This window comes from Chaetodon auriga, chromosome 4 (genome assembly GCF_051107435.1).
Source record: "Chaetodon auriga isolate fChaAug3 chromosome 4, fChaAug3.hap1, whole genome shotgun sequence".
Taxonomy (NCBI): domain Eukaryota; kingdom Metazoa; phylum Chordata; class Actinopteri; order Chaetodontiformes; family Chaetodontidae; genus Chaetodon; species Chaetodon auriga.
The window spans coordinates 23,046,753-23,066,228 of NC_135077.1; the positions used below are offsets into that span (position 1 = coordinate 23,046,753).

Below are 19,476 nucleotides of genomic sequence, written 5' to 3' on the forward strand. Positions count from 1 at the left end.
ACATGGCTGGAGCTTGCACTCAGAGGAAGTAGCCTGTGTTGCTGTCTCACTGTGGGGATTTAAGTAAAAGGAGAATATTCAGCTACAGATGTACTGAAGCCTTTCTCAGCCTTCTATGACATTGAGCTGATGTTCAGAGTCGGAGTCTGAGAGGAAGAGAGAACAGGCGATGTTTGATGTGAATATTCCCGAGCAGATTTCCACTGAAGGGGAATCTATGCAGGATGAGATCAATCCGTTTTCCCAGTGGAGAAGACAAAAAAAGCATGTGTAAAGGACAAAAGTTAGAAATGTACTGCAGGAGATATGCATGTATATGTGTATTCTATGTGAAAGGAAAGAGGAGACGGGAATGCTGCAGTGGATGTGTGTGAGGGAGGGACAGAGAGCTGCAGTGGAGGTGTAAGCATACAGTCTGTGTGTGTGTGTGTGTGTGTGTGTGTGTGTGTGTGTGTGTGTGTGTATGTGTTTGTGTGGACAGAAAACAGACTACAAAAACAGAGTACCTGCTTAAGTGCCTGTGAGATGTGGAACAGAGGGGAAACGTGTCTGTGTGAGTGTGTGTTTGAAAGAGCAAGAGGGTGTGTCCACAGGGTGTTCTCAGGTCAGGCCACAGCCACAGCTACAGCTGCAGCATGTGTGTGTGTGAATTTGTGTATATATGCTCCAGTTCCAGCTTAATTGGCCCAAATCTGCCATTCAGTGAGGCCGCTTCCTCGCCCCTCCATGTGGCCTCCTGGGAGAGAAGGAGCATAAGCGACATATTAAACTCTCTCTCTCTCTCTCTCTCTCTCACACACACACACACACACACACACACACACACACACACCTGCTCACTTGCCTCGCCTCCATCTGGGAACAACAGCAATGGATGTGCAAAGTAATTAGGTCAACTGTGAATTGTTTAATTCATAATCACAGGTATATAGTGTACTGGACACAAACACACACACACACACACACACACACACACACACACACACACACTCTTTCATGACACAGCATTTCACCTGCATACATGTGAAACCTACTCTTTTTTTACTCAGGAAATTGACCTGATGAAGTTGTGAGAATCAAAACTTTATTTAAAGTGTAACGACGACACTCAGAATTCCCTGGTTTCTTCACAGTTGTGGTCTTTGATTCTACACATCTGTAAATAAGACTTTATGGTACACAAGGCCTTTGTCATGATTACAACCATACCTGCATACACTGAAAACAAACACTACATGCACACAGTGTAAATCAATTTTGCATGCATAAACACAGGCAGCAGCAGAGGCAGCGGCTCCTGTACACTGTGCAAGAGCAGCAATCTTGCGGTTTCTTTGCATGTCATACTGTACTAAGGTACAGTGGTGCTTTGAGCTAAATGCAAATGCCAACATGCTCACAATGACAATGCTAGAATACCTACAACTATTAGGTAGATTTGCAAGTTCACCATCTTGGTTTGACATGCTAACATTAGCTAATTAGCTCTAAACACAAAGTATAGGTGAGGCTGATAAATGTCTTTAATTATACAGATATTTAAAGGTTTAAGGGAGCAGCAACGTCATAGCAGTTTACTCTGATGGAGGAATCAATGTCTGAACCACTTTTTATAAGCATCCATCCACCAGTTGTTGATGCATTACACTAGAAACCAAAAACTGTCAACCTCATGGAGGCACTAGAAGAAAAGCCAGAGGATCACTAAAGGAATCAGGGTTCATTGTCTGGGAACCATGAATGGCTGTACAACATTTCCAGGTAATTCATCCAGGAATTGCTGAGACATTTCAGTGTGGACCGAGGTGGTTAACCAAGTGACAGACTGATCGATACTGCATCCCTTGAGCCACACTGCTAGCATGGCTAAAGCACACAGCAGAAACAAACAAAAAAAAAAAGGATTTGGCTATGGTTGTTTCCCTATCCTGACTTATCCTGAACTCCCACAATGCTGGGTCCTACATTTCCCATAATGACTTGATGGCTTCTCTTTGTTAGACCCTTCCTGCATAACAAACAGCCATGTCTGTCAAACTCCATGCCCCCTCTTTGTAAGGCAGCTCCTCTGTTACGAATTTGTTGTCTTCAAATCACAGCTGGGATTCCTTGATGCCATCATCAGGGTTATTTTTTCAGACTGTACTTCTAATGTAAATCCAGTTGAGGCATCTCACATGAACAGAATAAGGTGCATCAAAGTGTACAGCAGCATCACTGCTGCAGATGTTACTCTAAATTGGACATGTGTTGTATTTAAATGGTAATGCAGAGACAACAATCAGAGTAATGAAAGCTAAATCCTGTAACTGAGTTTTTCTAAAATGAGGGCTGCATTCTAGTAAGTTAAATCAAAATAGTGAGACTGGGCCAAAAGGGCTAGCTAGCCCACCAATGCAGCTATAATGTTAACGAATGCCCTCGTGGTAATAACGAACACATTGCCGCTCATTAGTAGTGAGAACTGTTGGCTTCACATGATTCATCTCTGCATAAAACCTTACTGGCAAGGATATTGTTTTGAGTGTTGCTACTGCAGCAAAAACATTACATAATACAACATATAAATAAGTTGGAATTACATAAGCAAGCACAGAGAAGCAGCAACTTTTTCTTGGATCAGCGGCTGGGGACTGAGAGTTGGCAGATGATGGAGGGAAAGAGACAGAAAGAAGGGAATCAAAGTGATGATTCAGCAACTGAGTGAAAGCCAAACAGGAGCCATGTGGTTGTGAAGCTCATGATGACAAGGCAAAGAGAAAAGAGACTCCAAATGCATCCAGGAGGAAAGGACCGAGGCTTTCCTTGGATAGGTGAGCTGAGAGAGAGACGATGCTGAGAGACTGAGAACCTGAGAGGAGAGAAAATGAAGAGACACGCAGAGATGAGGGAGCGGAAGGAAAAAGAAGGAGAAGACAATCCATAATGATGTATAATAATAACGTGTGTTCACCTATTGTATTCTGAAAACATTATTGCATAGATGACAAGTTGATTGAGGCTGAGGGAGGCACCACGAGACAATCCATCAGTCTTGTGATGGAGAGGGAAACAGTCCCAGTGAGGTCTCTGCACTCCCCTGGTGCTTTACATCACTGGAGCTGCACTGCATTGTTTTCAGAGAGCTTCAGTCACTCCATGATATATTTACTAGTTTTCCTGCGTCTTGTTTTTTTTTCTAAGCATTTCACAGCAAGCACTATGTATTCTACTGTCCTAACAAACAGCAATGAATTGATCTTACCAGCAAGTATCGCCTGTGTAGTCAAAAACTGATAAAGCTCACTCCTGTGCCATAGAGCTCCATTGTTTTCCAAACACTATCAATAAGTCACAGTGTTGGACTGGGTGACATGTTCCTTCATTATGATGAACATGGCCACTGTACTTTCAGTCAATCCCACACGCACTGCGCCGCTGCTGTAAATACTCAGCAGCACACCAAACGTGTATTAATCCGCTGCACAGTAGTCCACAGCAAAAGCTCCTCAACTCCAGTTTGCAATCGTCCTTTAGGAAAAGAAAGTGTTTTGATGCTCTGCAGCAGAATATGACCTCATGAACCAGAGGGCAAAGGGCAACCAATTCCCTGTTGGTTTCTCATAGATCCCCTTACCAATTACTCCAGTGATGTCCCAAGAAAAGACAACTTGAGCCCTCTGCACACTGCAAGAATCTCATGCCTCCCACAAATTACACACAGGTAGCTCACAGATTCATTAAAAAATCCTTCCTCTGGTCCAACTCTAATTTGACTCAAAGTGTGAATGTGAGCGTTGGCAGTTTTCCGCCTCTGTGGTTGTCCATCCCTCGGTGTCAGCCGTGTGATTGACTGCAGACCTATCCAGGGTGTAATGCGCCTTTCGCCCAGTGTCAGCTGGGATTGGCTCCAGTCACCCTGTGACCCTCCAAAGAGTAAGCAGGTATGATGGATGGGCGACTGTATTCCATTTAGGTGAGCCAGTTCCAGGACCCTGTTATTGTGCATGCTTTTTTGAATGGCTTACTCGCACACTAAATGGAACTGAGCCATTGTTAATGTGATTGTGTGTGAGTTACAGCTGTGCTTTTGCTGCTATGTCAAAATGTCTGCTGTGAAAAAAATCTCAAATATATCTTAAATATTTTGAGACTGTCAACAACAGTGATTGTCGCCTAAAATGACAAATGCATCAGGATTCACCTGCTCACTCAGTATATAAGCACCCAGATTAGAACCAGTATTGTAACCAGCCAAGTGATATCTGATGATTGTGCAAAATCTGGGAATAGGTTCAATGTCATTTTTAAAATTCTTCCATTCTGCAATACCTGCACATGGCCACTATGGTATGTTAAGGTCAGATGACTTAAAAAAAAACACTTTAAGGTTAGACAAAGATCATTGCCTGGAAATTCTTTGTGGATAACAGTCTGTGAAGCACAGATGACACATGCAGCCTCACAGTACTCTTCATCTATTAAGAAGTAAACAGCAGGGTGGCAGCTCAGTGGAGGTGAGGACGACACCAGGAGACAGACAAGTGGAGGACAGAGTCAGGCAGCTGTAGATGAAACCCTTCACCAAAACAGAATTTCCATCAAGGACTCCTTCATGTTACCTTGGGGGATTCTCAACCGCAGGCAGCACACTCACTAATACACACCAACATGCATATTCACCTGTACATGAGCACACAGTGTCCCTAATGCATCAAAGAGTGTTACCTTCAGTCACGAAGGCACAAAAGAGAGGAGGTGTGTTCTTCCAGTTCATCTTCTGTGCAGCTCTGTATGATGTGATCTGTGTCTTGGCCCCTTTAATCTCAATCCATCTGAAAACCACCAAGAAGCCCAGGTATACTGTAGCCTTTCCAGGAGGGAGACACAGACAGACAGACAGTTAATATTTCATGTCTGTAGAGATTTTCAGCTCACAAAGAGCTTGTGACCACATGAAACACCGTTTGATGGTTAAACCAAGTACTGAAAAATCAGCTGGAGGAAACCCCTGGGATAAAAGGGACTGAAAGCACTTTGTCTCTCCGTTCTCTTGGAAGTCATTCATCTGAGAGAATTGGAGATCGTTTTGGACCACAGAAAAAGGTAAGTTTAAATCTGTACAGAGTCCCTGTGAGTCTGTGCAGTCAAGCATCTGAGACCGTTTGTCTGCTTACATACTCAACAACATATTGAAGAAACCTTTGTCAGTGTTATTTTTTTTTATATACAACTTATGAAGCCGAGCAACAAACACAGGATACAGGTTTGGATGTTTAGCATTGTGCTGAGCAGAGCTAGAGCTTTGAGTCAGACTTCAGTCTCAAACATTATGCCTTAAAACTTGATCTGGACTTGAATGTTCTGAGACCTGGCATCGCGGGGCCAATTCTTATGTTTTGATCTGTTAAAATCTCAGAACAAGGCCAGTCCAATCTGCATAGCCACACAGCTTGAATATAATATTAGGCCTAATGTAGTGTAAGGGCTTGCTCTCAGCCATATAAAAAAAAAAGAAGCAGCTTTGAAAGGAAAATGTTGAAATGCTGGATGATAACCATCATTCAGCACCTGCATGTGGATGTGCAATTTGCTTATGAAGGGTTATGCTTGTTACTTGATTTGAGACTCACACTGGCAGAGTGTCTTAAACTGTCTTGACTTAAAATTACTTGAACCAGTGTTGAGTGACTTTTGATTTGACTTTAATTTGTGTCAAATTACTTGAGAGTTGATTTGAACTTGTGCTGACTGACTTGAGACTAGACTTGAACGTCTCACAGTTTAGTTGAGACTTGAAGTGAAGTTGTGGTGATCAACTTGAGACTCGCCTCAGACGTCTCTTGATTGACTTGGGACTACATTTGAATTTGCTGCGATTCATTTGAGACTCGCCTTAGACTTCTGACAATTGCCTGAGACTTGACTTTAACACACTCAATGTTAAAAAAACACCATTTGTGATGTATATTACCTTGAATATGTGTTGTGTTGGTGTTGTGCAGCTGTAGACGTGGCCATGCTAACATCCTTGTGAAGTAGCTAACCAATGTTTGCGAACAAGCTGCATAACCATTTAAGTTTGTGTCTTTCTCTGGGATATCAGAGGGCATTCTAGGAAATGTAAGAAATCACAGATTGATGCAGGAATGAAACAAAAGTGAATAGCAACATTGATTACGAAATACCTTCTGTAACTCACCGTTCTGCAGGAGTTTTTTCCTTTCAGCTCTCCTCTGTTTCACCACGTTGTGTCTCTCCAAAGATCAGAAGAAATTTCTCAAGCTGCAGCAGACACCTCTGCAATTCTCCTCGTCTAGCTGTGGAACTTGTCGACTCAAATCAAAAGAGAGCTGAACATTTTTCTCTTTGCAGGCAGCCGTGGCCCTCACCTCTGTTTCGCTCGCTTGTCCTTTGTTTGGCTTTGCTGCAGAGCTGCTGAGAGAAACCTCTCAAGGGCAGCCACGAGTCTGGAGTCTTTTCATTTGTCCTCGTCTGAGCTTCAAGAGTTCAACTGATTTCTTAAACATTTCTTTGATTCTTGTTCCATGCTTTCATACTTTACTTCCTCCTGATGTATGGGAGTGACACAGAGGGGAGATGTCTGCTCTCCATGTTCAAGACAATAATGGTATACTGCTGCATTGATCTCTGTAACTTCTCCCCCATATTTTCTTTCTTGGCCTATGCTCTGTTTGCACGGGCCTTGACGGGCTTCATTGTTTCCCCGAATAACAAAGATTTATTTATTTATTTTTTTGGAAAACAACACTTTATGTTTCTCCCTCTTATGTTTTGCTCTCTTGTCTTGTGTCTGTCGAAGCAGCAATAATTTAGCACCTGAAGGTTTGTAATGATTTTGCATTGCTGACCACTGCTACTTGGCTCATTTAATTCAGAACAACGCTGTTTTAGAATCCAGAAATGTTATATCTGTCTGCAAAAATCTGTTTGTGATTTCGACTCCATGAGCCTGCTACTAAAACTCAACTTGCATGAAGAATGAAATGACTCTCAGTTACATGAAGAATGAAATGACTCCCAATACATTTTACAGCAAGTTAGAGAGATCAGGGCCACAGCCTTGTAAAACACAACAGTGGAAATTATCAGTCACACAACGATGAAAAAAAAGGAAATAAATCAGAGGAAAATATTTTAATACGAAGATAAAGGGAGGTCAGAGTTGAGGGCGAGCTTAAACAAAAAATGAATGAGGGAGGAGACAGAAAGGCTGCTGAGAGAACAGTGGCAGAGCTGTCAGAGCAGGACAGCAGGATCACTGCCCTCTGTCAGACTCTTCAGGCTCTAAATAAAGAAAAAGCAAAGATGTCCACCCAAGTTTCAACTGCTCAGGGCCTCTGAAACTCAGAAAGAGAAAAGGGAGACACAGATGGGAAAACTGAGGAGCGAACAGAGAACAGAGAGGAGGAAGAAGTGGTCCGATTGTTTGTTTGGTGTCACTTCCTTGTACACCAGCGAGACACATAATTAAAACAGAGATCCAACCGACAGGTCAGCTGAAGAGGTCATCCATCATGATGTAAAATCCTGTAGCATTAATACGGTTTAGTCATTACGCTTTCTTTTCTAACTGTTCATGGAAGTCAGAGGTGAAAATGTGAGCAGGTGGGAAATGGAGAAAGGAATTTACTTCAACTTTGATGGGTTGAAAGTTTTATGTCATGAGTGAAGTCAAGAAAGTGAACTTTGACAATCCAACTTCCACAGACACATTATGGGAATTTGTTACTGTGGCATAGTCGTCTTGGAAATCTTGGAAAACAGCGGAAGGAGAAATGTTTGGGTTTACTAAATGAAAAACTTTGCAAATGCAGATGTTAGCATGTCTGGCTGACGAGCTTACTACCTACAGCTGTAACTGAGTGTTTCTTTCAAAGCCAAGACTAAATCTGTTCACGCTGTGTACACACACACACACACACACACACACACACACACACACACACACACACAATGTGCTGCCAGTCAGTGTGGTAGAGGACGAGGGATTCAAAGAGGTGGTTTGACGAAAACATCACATCTGTGTGGACCAATGAGGAGGCCTTAGCCTTCCTCAGGTAAACGCATGAAAGAAACACATCCTATCATGTCATGGCTTTTTTATCTGGATGAAGCAACACTAACAGTAGTGGATGGAAACGCATGTTTATGAGCATTTTCTTTTCCAATCTACTGGAAATTCTGTTAAAAAGCTTGATCACAGGCCCGATCAAAAGAAATGTGAGCAATATGCCAACGTTTCCTCACAGTCCTGATCATTTACAGGATCAGAAAACTTTTCACACTTGGACTTAATTGTGTTTCAGTGCTAGCCTATCTATTAATAATCAAATTTAGTGTAAAACCAGATTAGAACTTTGGTTTAGACTTTTAGCAGAGGGAAATTAACATGGTGTACTGAAATGTTTTCACTGCTGCTGCAATAAAACATTTAGTGTGACACTTGATCAAACTGTTGGTTAGTTAGAGCAAAAAAGCCTGTTTAGAGTATTCCAAGTTTGCACTGAGCATCAGTTACCGAGCTCCTTCTGTGAGCTTTCAGCACAGAGCTGTACGAAGTGCAGCGTGTAATACCCTGCCCTCCTCCTTCAAATGCCACAATCTGTCTATACTGTACGCTGTACTTGCCCCAGTGTCCTCACTGTGTACATCCCTCTGACGTGGCACGAGTCTGCGGTCACCACCGGCTGATCCTTTGACCCCTCCTGCTGATCAATACTGCCCCATCTGAACTGCTTCTATTCCTGGCCACCATCCCTGCAGAGTCAGCCCCCTTCCCCCCTGCCCTTCTTTTCCGCTCGCCTCGCTGGGACCGGCCTGGCACAGCGGTGTCCGCTGCCAAGTCTGACTCATTTGAAGAGAGGCGCTCAGTGACGACACATTTTACGCAATTTGGCCTACAGCTCATAATGTGTGTTACGCTGTTTCCCATATGCAGCCCCATGGGGACACTTGAATAATTATATATACGACAATTTTCACACAGCACACAGATAGTAGCAGATGACCAACACTCTGATGCAGATCACGGACATATGATTTATTTACAAGGCTCCCAGTGTAAAAAGCTGAGTGACCTAAAAATGTAATGAGAACAGTATATAAAAAGATCCAGTCTGACCCATATCCAGTTTAGATATGGGGCGAGTGCATAAAAAGATACAGTTAATCTGATGGTATCTTGGCCCAGACTGAAACAGCTGCACTTTTAAAAGCATTTCAAAGTTACAGAACACACTCACTCCAAAACACACACACACACACACACACACACACACACACACACACACACACACACACACACACCACACACACACACTCTCTCTCTCTCTCTCTCTCTCTCTCTCTCTCTCTCACACACACACACATACACATACATACACACACACACACACACACACACACAGATAAATCACATTTTAGGGGTCTTCTGTAGTTGCTGGTGTTCTTGGGATCAATTCATTTGCAACCTGAAAAAGAGAAGAAGAGACAAAGAACATACGTCTTAATGCAATAAATCTAATACAAAACCTAACTGACTGTGTCTACAGTATTCTCAGGCACAAAGAACCATCCTGGAAAGCTTTAAAGCTTTTGAAATAACCTAATTAAAAATGACAGAGCATAAGACCCAATAAAATATTTTACCTGTTGTTGTTAAACTGGGATATCTTTCATTATGCGGCTGACATCCAGCCACAGGGACATGATTGTGTTCACATAAGTTTAGTCTGCTGTCACCAACAACCCTCACCGTGGGCATTACCTGTATGACATGCTCGATCAAAGTTTGATGTATGACTGCCAAAGCTGTTGACTCTGCTGTTGACATCACTGTTGCACAGCAGCATTTTCCCTGTTACAATAAAGTGCAACACTGTGCATACGGTCAGTCTCAAATATTACTCACTCAAAACGATCTTTTAATAAGCTTATTGTCATTAAACATTCCCCAAACATCTCTCCTTCCATACAATCTCTCTGCCCTAACACCATATCCTCACAACTCCAGACAAATGAGCAGATATGTCACCGTGAGAATGTTTGGCCATGGAAGAGTGATTTCCTGCTCGGAGACAACTTATAAATACGGGTCCAGATTCATTACTGACAAAGTCAGATACTGTACAGGTGCTGTTTATCATGATCAAAAGTCCTGATAAATGGTGTGAGAAAGGAAGAAAAGACAGGCGTCCAATGAGCAGCTGCAGCAGAGAAGAAGCTGCTGGTGTGTCTGCGGCTGCAGGAGAGCAGAGCTGCAGAGAGGAGATTCATCGGCTGAGTGTCAAGGGGGTGCGAGGCATGAAAAACAACGGGCAGTTAGTGAACGGGCCAATAAAAGGCCGACATATGACATCATTATGGGTTTGGGTCAGCATTATTGTACCTCTGCATAGTTACAAAACGTCGCATCTATCTTAATTAATCACTGGTTTAATGCACCACCTGGCCAGCACGCTAAGTGACCCAAACCAAGATACCCATGATGCTGCATGACCAGCAGGTGCATGCTGGGTCTGGCTAAAATACAAAATGCTAAAATGCTTCATTCAGTCAGGAACTTTTACATTCAGTGAGGTGTGTGTGTGGCCTCTCTGCTGTGTTAACAATTATCACTGATGGGTCTGCAGTGGGACAGACGCTGAGTGGACTGGTTAGAGTGGGACAGAGGCTGAATGGACTGGTTAGAGTGGGACAGAGGCTCAGTGGACTGGTTAGAGTGGGACAGAGGCTGAATGGACTGGTTAGAGTGGGACAGAGGCTCAGTGGACTGGTTAGAGTGGGACAGAGGCTGAATGGACTGGTTAGAGTGGGACAGAGGCTCAGTGGACTGGTTACAGTGGGACAGAGGCTCAGTGGACTGGTTAGAGTGGGACAGAGGCTCAGTGGACTGGTTACAGTGGGACAGAGGCTGAGTGGACTAGTTAGAGTGGGACAGAGGCTCAGTGGACTGGTTAGAGTGGGACAGAGGCTCAGTGGACTGGTTACATCATGCACCGAGAATGAACGAGCAGAGAATGTGAACGGAGAGCGGATCGTTGAGGACTTCACAGCACACGAGACTCACAGAATGCTGTTCAGACAGGTGAGCACAATAAACAATCTTATTTATTGTTGTAACTCAGTGTACAGATGAGAGTTTCAGCAACTACTGTGTTGCCTAGCAACGCAGCATCGTATGTGTGTGTGCTACGTGATGTAAAAAACTGTGCAGTCTCTCCTTTGCTTATTATCTGTCAGTTGCTGCAGATGTGGTGGAGTTTATATTATTTATGCATGTCTGTGATCTGCTTTGGTGATGTTTTATTCGGCTGTTGATACTAAAGGAAGTGTCAGGCTATTTAATTAATGTGGCTTATACACCTGCTGAGGAGTCCAGAGACTTTATATTTACTGTCAGTCCTTTTCCTTTGAGTTTTGCCATATTTTTGGTTTCTTCTAGTGAGGAAAGTGAAAATACATCTGCAATCAATCAACTGTCTGTCAATCATTTGTATGTACCAAGTGTCGTCTATAGAAATGGAAGTCAATGTTGGTTTGGACATCAGGGCTCGTGTTGCTGATGTTGTTCCACTGGTGTATAGCGTAGGTTAATTAACGTGAGTAAGACTGCTTGAAAGTAACAACACCTCCACTTGAATACTGTATTTTATAATTCTTTCCATCCCTGATTTTAACTTGGTGAGGTTCCACCAAGGGGCTTCATCAACACAAACCTGCAGACATTATACTATCATACCACTGTTATTTCCGTGCTGTACCAGCAAGAACCAGAGCCTAACAGCGTGGCCCATTAGCAGCCCCCATCATTATTTTCCCCCCAAACTGTGAAGGCCTCAGCCTGCCTCCCTTGTTCAGTTAGTGTGGCTCCTACAGCAACACAACACAAAGCAATTTGCTCTGAATAGCCACCCAGGACATTTTCAGTACATTACAGAGGCAATCAGCATCAGCACGTAAACTGGAGGAGAGCGACACTGAGCGACCGAGCAGCAGAGAGAAAACAGAATCGGGAATTGTGTGAGAAGGATGCATAAAGAAAGAGCAAAAAGAGAGAGCCAGATGGAGAATGAGATGGAGGGCTGTTATCATGTTACACACGGCCACAGTGCCGGTCGAGGTGCTGAAGGGGCAATGAAAGGACAGCATAACACAGCTGTAATGGCAAGAGAGTGGACATTACATCAGGCTGACTCAGGGTCAGTGTTACGTTAGGGGAAAGAAGATGAGGCCTGCAGCTGGACACAGCAGGAGTGTGTGTGTGTGTGTGTGTGTGTGTGTGTGTGTGTGTGTGTGTGTGTGTGTGTCAGGGTGTCTCTCTGTGGATCTGATGTTAATATACTGCAGGACATATTAGTTATTAGATATGGACACATGATGTTGTGGCTGGTGATTATGGCGAGGTATTACTGTGTGTGTGTGTGTGTGTGTGTGTGTGTGTGTGCTTGCATGCATGCTTGACTGCTATAACTCAAGCAGCCATATCTTTCTGCAATCTCATCTCTTCAGGTGAATATCGATAAAAAATAAACACCACCCGTGCCTCCGTGTGAACAGCACAACATGAAGTCTGGTGGCTCATTTCTCCTCTTTTCTTACAAAGCAGCAGCTTTATGTTACGGCGTTCTTGTCTGTACTGTTTGGTCTATTGCCATTCACCTCAGTAAGTAGATCATGGACCCAGGAATACCATGATAAAGGATAACTCTGCTTTATCACTGCTTATCATCATCATTACTTTTGTAGTTAAGTCCATTAAGGCCAAGCAACTTTTGTTTCATCAAACCACAGTAAGATCTCGGCCCCCATGTGCAGGTGAAACTGTAGAGATGTTCATGGCGATTTGGAGCAGTGGCTTCCTCCATGAGCAGCCTTTCAGGTTACATCGATGTAGGACTCGTTTTATTGTGGCTATAGATACTTCTGTACCTGCGTCCTCCAATATCTTCCCTAAGTCCTTAGCTGTTGTTCTAGGATTGATTTGCTCTTTTCATGCCAGATGTTAATCTCTATGAGTCACAATGCATCTCCTTCCTAAGCGGTGTGACGGCTGTGTGGTCCCATGGTGGTCACACTTGGCTACTACCTGCAGATGAACAAGGTACCTTCATGTATTTGGAAATTGGAGGAAACAAGTTTGAAGGTAGGCCTTAAAACACATCCACGGGTAGCACAAGCATGAAATCTGTGGAGTGGTTAAAAATGAGTTTTAGTGATTGTATGTAAACTTCCTGCTTCTACTGTATTAATCTGAAAATGCTACATTTGGAATAAGATCTAATCCAAACAGAACATGCTCTTCACATGATCCGCATCAAATTCAGGATACTGTCATATCTGGAATAATAGTGTGCATATAAACATAGTCACTGTCACCACAAATGTTTTATAAACAATCAAGCAGATGGCATAAACAGGATTTATGCTGATGAATAAGTAATGAGGTGAATTGCTGTTTTGTAGTGGTTTCCCCAAACACTTCCTGTTGTCACAAAATGCAGCCACTGTGGCTGATCTGCATCTGATCTGACAGAACGCAGGAGGTGGGAGAACACAGAGGCAAAATAAAGCAGAGGGCGTCATTTCCTGCTCTTTCTCTGTGACATGAATCCGACAATGAATGTAGATCACAGAAAAAGGATATTTTTTTAGACATCGGCACGTTTCATAGAGCGACTGCAGTTCTTGTTTCGCTTATCAGCTCAGTGTCTTAACAGATGTGACGTTGCTCAGTCACGCTATGTTGCAAACCAGTGCTTTTGTGCAGCACAGAGTCAGAGTGACACAGAAAAGTCTCAAAAAATTAAAGCGACCAGTCCAATTTCTTTTTCTATTTTCCCACTGTCCCATCTGGTCTTAAAATACACCCCACTTACAGTGAAAAATGTCCTCACTGTCAAGTGTGGCCTCATTCTTCACACACATGCTTGCCGCAACACATTTTGATATTGCATGCGTTGCTGTTAAAAGCTTATTGTTAAAAGACAAACAATGAGTTTTGGAACCAACACCTTCCTTAAAGTGTGCAGGAGGGCTTTGATGGCTTATGACTCAGGCAATTAGAGTTGTGAAGTCTTACTCTAATAGGCTATTATGCATCCTTTCTAATTAGATATAAGACATGATGATACATGAGGGGGTATTACAGAGATGCAGCACTAATTATAAGCAGGGAACATTTTAATTTCTATAAATATATTCAAGGATTATGTACTTAATAATACACATACATGAATGATTGTTACTTAGATGACTTTGGGTCCTAAATAAAGGCTAGCAACCAATAGAAAATGAATGCTTTATTGTGTGGCAGGCCATGCTCAGCTTCAGTCAGCGGCCTTGGGTTTTGTTGCTGCAGTCCTCCATGCTCTGCTGTCAGACACACCATGAGTTGTGTGTCAAGCCACATTGTACCATTCTTCAAAAAAGGAAAGCCTCTAGTTCTTTTAAGGATGAAGGAAGTGGAAATCTACTGAGTCCCAAATTATTGATGTTGTAGCTACAGGTGAGCTCTAAAATAAAAGAGAAACTCAGAGTAAACAAGTGAGAGAAAAATGCCAAGCTGCTGGGCCACATTGTCCTGGCAGAGCTCCCCCTGATGCAAAAATCCATCTAAATGTGATCATCTTCAGTGTGTATCTTTGTGATGATTCATTTGCACCATATAAAAAGGAGATAAGCGCTGTGCAGCCACAAAATGTTCTGTGCCTAATTGAAAGAAGCACCAGTACGAATGCCAAGTTAGAACAGAAAAAAATAGACATTCAAAGGTCATTTAAACTGCCTTTTTTTGCTTTAACATATCATTACGAAGTAAATGTTGATTGCACCGTGTAATGGCTGCAGAATAATGACCCCATCAGTGTTTAGATTGTTTTCCTATAAGCTTTGCTTTCACTGTGCAATTTTCTGTCACAGGGTACGATCTCCAGGGAAGATGAAGGCTGATCCAGTGTCTCTATCTGCTCCCATGTCTTCATCACAGACAACGAGTGAATGAACTCACGCTGCCCCCCCTCCACCCCAATGCCAACCCCTGCTGTAGTTACTTGTTTGCGTGAAGCAACACTGTAAAAATGATGTTATTACTCCATATAAAATTATGACGAGCTCACGTTATCTGTGCAGTGAACATGCCTCTCTCCTCCCTCGTCTTTCCGGAGTGGTGTTAATCGTTTCTCATTCCACATTTGTTTCAGAAATTTGGAAACTAATGTGGTGTATTCTGTGTTTTTGGTAGTAGCTGGGCTCTGAGGAAAAACGGAAAGCGATCTGATTGTCATCGCGACTGCTGCTGCAATAATAAGACCACTTGGAAATGCTAGAGGGGGTTAAAAGGCTGCCTGTGACCACTTTAAAATCCACGACCAAATTAAAAATGGAGCTGATCTGAACTTTCATAATCACATTGACAGCACCACAACTAAAAACTATTTCTTAGAAGCCCTACTCTAATACAGAAATCTCACAAGCCCTGCAGCTCTTATTATTATCTAATTTAAGATCTTCCTTCTTAGGTCCAAAGCTCTTAATGGCCTGGCTGCACACCATGGATCAGACATGCCCTTAGTTCATAAGCCCAGCAGATCTCTCAGGTGTCAAGGTACCAATCTCCTTCATCTTCTCAAAGCTTCCCCCAAAACTAACGCCAATTTAGCTCCAAGCATAGAGCAATGTGGACCAAAGTTCTGCCTGATATGTCTCACATTATCCCTAAGAAAACAGTTTTAAAGGCTCGATATATTTTACAGCTTTTCCTTTTTGATCCTCTTCATGAAGAGTTCCAGTTCTCCCCTGCAGACAGAGATCTGGAGTCTGATTGGCTAGTTTGTACATACAGCATGTATTTTATTTTGTCTAATGTTGTGTTGTGTTGTGATTATATATTTAAGGGTGGTGTTAAACCACCTGAAAGAGTTTCAGATACTTGGAGCATTAGAGCCACCGTTCATTAAGAGTTCAGGAGGCTTGTGGATGCAGTGAAAGAGATGAAAGATTTGACCTTTGACCTTCAGCAGCCAGGTGCACCATCAGCCTGTCTGACCCGTGCATCTGTGCTGGACAGCCAAGGCCAGCTCTGCTTTCATTAGCTTGCCACAGCCTGTCTGTCAGAGACACAGCACGGACATATAACAGAGTGAGAGCAGTTCAGAGGAAGCAGCTTTATAAAACTTGCTCACAGCTGTGGCAAACATTCTCACATTTTTCTTACACAATCTCAATGTGGCTCCATTGCTTTGGTCCAACCTGAAATCCAGCCTATCAGAGGTGGGAAGTAACAAGCTATATCTACTCTGTTACATACACTTGAAAAGTGTTTCCAGGGTAACTTCAATGCAGTATACTCTTTACTCTAACTGAAGTACACAAAAAGTCCTATTCCTCCATTATAGTTGGATACGTTCATCCCGCTACTTCTATTAATTTATCATTTAATGCGTTCATGCTCATTCTGATAAAGTGGTCTGCTGACCCCACGTCTGCTAGCGCTGTCAGACTACAGCAGACCCAGCTCACAGTTCACAGCAGAACACTGGCTGAAGCTACAGCGGGAGATTAGGATGAGACAAAACATCCCGAGAGACAAATGTGAGGAATCTCTCTGATGATTTTGGTGACAAGTGACAATAACAACAGTGACGCTGGTGTGAACCTGCAGTATTTGTGTGGGTATGTGTATATTGTATTGATTGGCATTTCATATTAATTCTTGTATTTACTATTGATTGCTGCCTGCAAGCCAAATTGCCCCTCAGGGCCATTAAAGTTTTACTCTACCTGCATGAAATCATTGCAACTGTTCTGTAATGAGCAAAGTCTTTATGCTAATTTGAGGAGTTTGGTGAATTGAGTGCAGTCTTGATATGGATGACCTTACCGTATAAGATAATGAGACTGACCTAGACTATCATTTACATGATATTTGCAAATAGGCTTTGGTTTGATTAGCATATTAGTGAGCTTCCCTCTTACTGAGCAGTAGTAGATCAGTAGTGGCATTATGATTTTGTCTGTTTGGTCGTTTCAAATGGGCCTCAGTCCTGTTTTGGTCAAAACAGCAATTGTGAGACCAACAAACGAGAAGAGAGAAACACAAAGAAAACCTATACAATAAACTGCACAGGCTTTAACAACGGCTGGTTTCTGGATTTATTGATGTGAAAATAAATTTACACATCATGGCCCACCCATGGCCACACACACACATAAACACACATGCAGGTACTTCTGCAAACGCATGCATAGAGAAACATTCGCACACAAAACCCCCTAAAGTCAGCACATTTCTAGATGGTAAACAAGCCTGGGAGCTGCTTAGCCATGCTGGTCAGGCTTCAGGCATTACTGGTGCATATAACATGAACCCACACACACACACGCACGCACACACACACACACGCTCACACACACGCACACGCACGCTCACACACACACACATGCTCACACACACGCACACACACGCACACACAAACACACACACACACGCTCACACACACACACACACACACACACACACACGCACACACACACACACGCTCACACACACGCACAAACACACACACACACGCTCACACACACACGCTCACACTCACACACACACACACACACTCACGGGGCTGTAAACATTAGCAATATTTTCCCATTTCTTCTGCAGGGCAGATGGGAGAGCAGTAGATCTTCAGAGGGGCTGAGCCCTTCACTAGTAATAATCTCCTTTACACTTCACAGTGCCGGGGAGATGAATCACAGTGGATGGTGTGTGAGAGAGGGAAGGGGACCCTGATGTGCCATGCGAAGGCTAGCCTTTATGGTCCTTGGGTGTACGTCAGTGTGCGTATGTATGTGTGGATTCTTGGGTGCAGAGAGAGGCCAATGATCTCGTTCAGATGTTGTCAGCGGGCCAGAGGTGCTTTAGTTATGACAACAAAGTGAAGGAAAATCACAAAAACATACCATGTAACTGCTTTTCATCACCTTTCCAGGCTGACACACATATTGTACTTTAGTTATAAAGGAGATGAAACAGCACCCTGAGAATCTTTTTATTTACACAGAGAGGCCGTCACAGAGGACAGATGTATGAAAACATCTAGTATTTTTAAGAAAGTTTGAATTTATAGGATAAATACATTGCGCCTTCTTATTGAAATTCAGAAAAATACAGCAGATAATGTATATAAACAAAATATTTTGTTGTTCCAATTTAACATGGTAATGTAACCATATGTTTTGTTGTGATCATGCATTTTACTGCCACCCACTATCTCTTGGGAATAGAATTAGTCTGAAGGTTACAATCCTCAGCAATAGCCATTCTATGTATTTACTTTCTGTAATCACCTCTTTAAATGGCAGCTTTTATTGGCAGTGGCGGAGTCCAGCATTCCCACATTGGATTCAAATGGCACAAGAGATGCACAGAATACGATTCACCATGAAATCTGGTGTGACTGTTTTTCATTTGAATCTCACTGATAACATCCTCACTGTTTACTGTTCTTACTGTGTCCCGTTCACTCACTGACTACTAATACTGGTCCAGCACATCCTACTGCTGCTGCTCCACATTTAAAGTGTTCAGCTGGCGAAACATGGGGTGGCTTTTGATGCACTACCTGTGACTGCTCATCAAGACATCAGCCTTTCTTGTCAGTGGATCAGTTTTCAATAAAGTGGGGAGTAACTGAACCAGACGAAGCAGTCGAAGGGAGCTGCTACACATGTATCCAAAAACATATTCCTATGGATTATGACATATAATGTGCAATTTATGCAGTGATCTTGAGAGGTGCTGTAGGCAGATTCAGTTAGCTCTGGACAGAACCAGGCCAGCTGTTTTCCCATGTTTCCAGTCTTTGTGCTATGCTAGGCTACTAACTGAAAGACATGAGTGTGTTATCAATCTCTTCATCTAATTCTTGGAGAAAAGTTCATTTGTGTATTTCCTAAAATGTCAATTTAAAAGCCCTACAACAGGGCTGCCAGAAGTGGGGCCCACAGGCCAAAGTTGGCACATTGTAAGGTTCACTGTGGCCCACCAGATGTTTCTCATGACATTTTTTTTTTGTTTTTTTTGGTATGAGTAATTTGTATTTTTTGTCTTTTGTATTCCTGGGGATTGTGAACCTAAAGCTCCCCTGAGAGCTCAACATTCAATATCAGTCAGCATTATGATTATTATTATTGTTTTCTTACTCCTCTTGCAGCCACGCACAAACAGAATGACAACATTCAACGATGTGGGACATTCCCAATATTAAGTGTAACCAAACTGTGGCTCTGCTGCTCATCAGAATATTAAGTGGTATCACTCTTGGATTCACACTGACAGTCAAAGTGCAACTAGGCTCACTTTCAGCTGGGCTTTAAATAAGAAATACTGCCTACGTGTTTTGTGCTCATGCATCTCGAGGCCATTTGTGTGTCTGAATTGGCAGATTGATAGAAACCTTTCTAAAATGTGCACACATG

The 19,476-nt window shown here is 42.8% G+C and overlaps 1 protein-coding gene across 2 annotated transcripts in view; it reads right to left on the reverse strand.

The window, feature by feature from the left end:
* Window positions 1-8,467: 8,467 nt before the first annotated feature.
* LOC143319221 (endonuclease V-like) overlaps window positions 8,468-19,476 on the reverse strand; it is a 60,362-nt gene continuing 49,353 nt past the window's right edge. For both annotated transcript variants that reach the window (XM_076727988.1, XM_076727989.1), the window contains one exon: window positions 8,468-9,473. Coding sequence is in view for 1 of the 2 variants with exons in the window: in XM_076727989.1 (XP_076584104.1) it covers window positions 9,423-9,473 (51 nt within the window). In the remaining variant the exon portion in view is untranslated. The remainder of the gene's footprint in view (window positions 9,474-19,476) is intronic.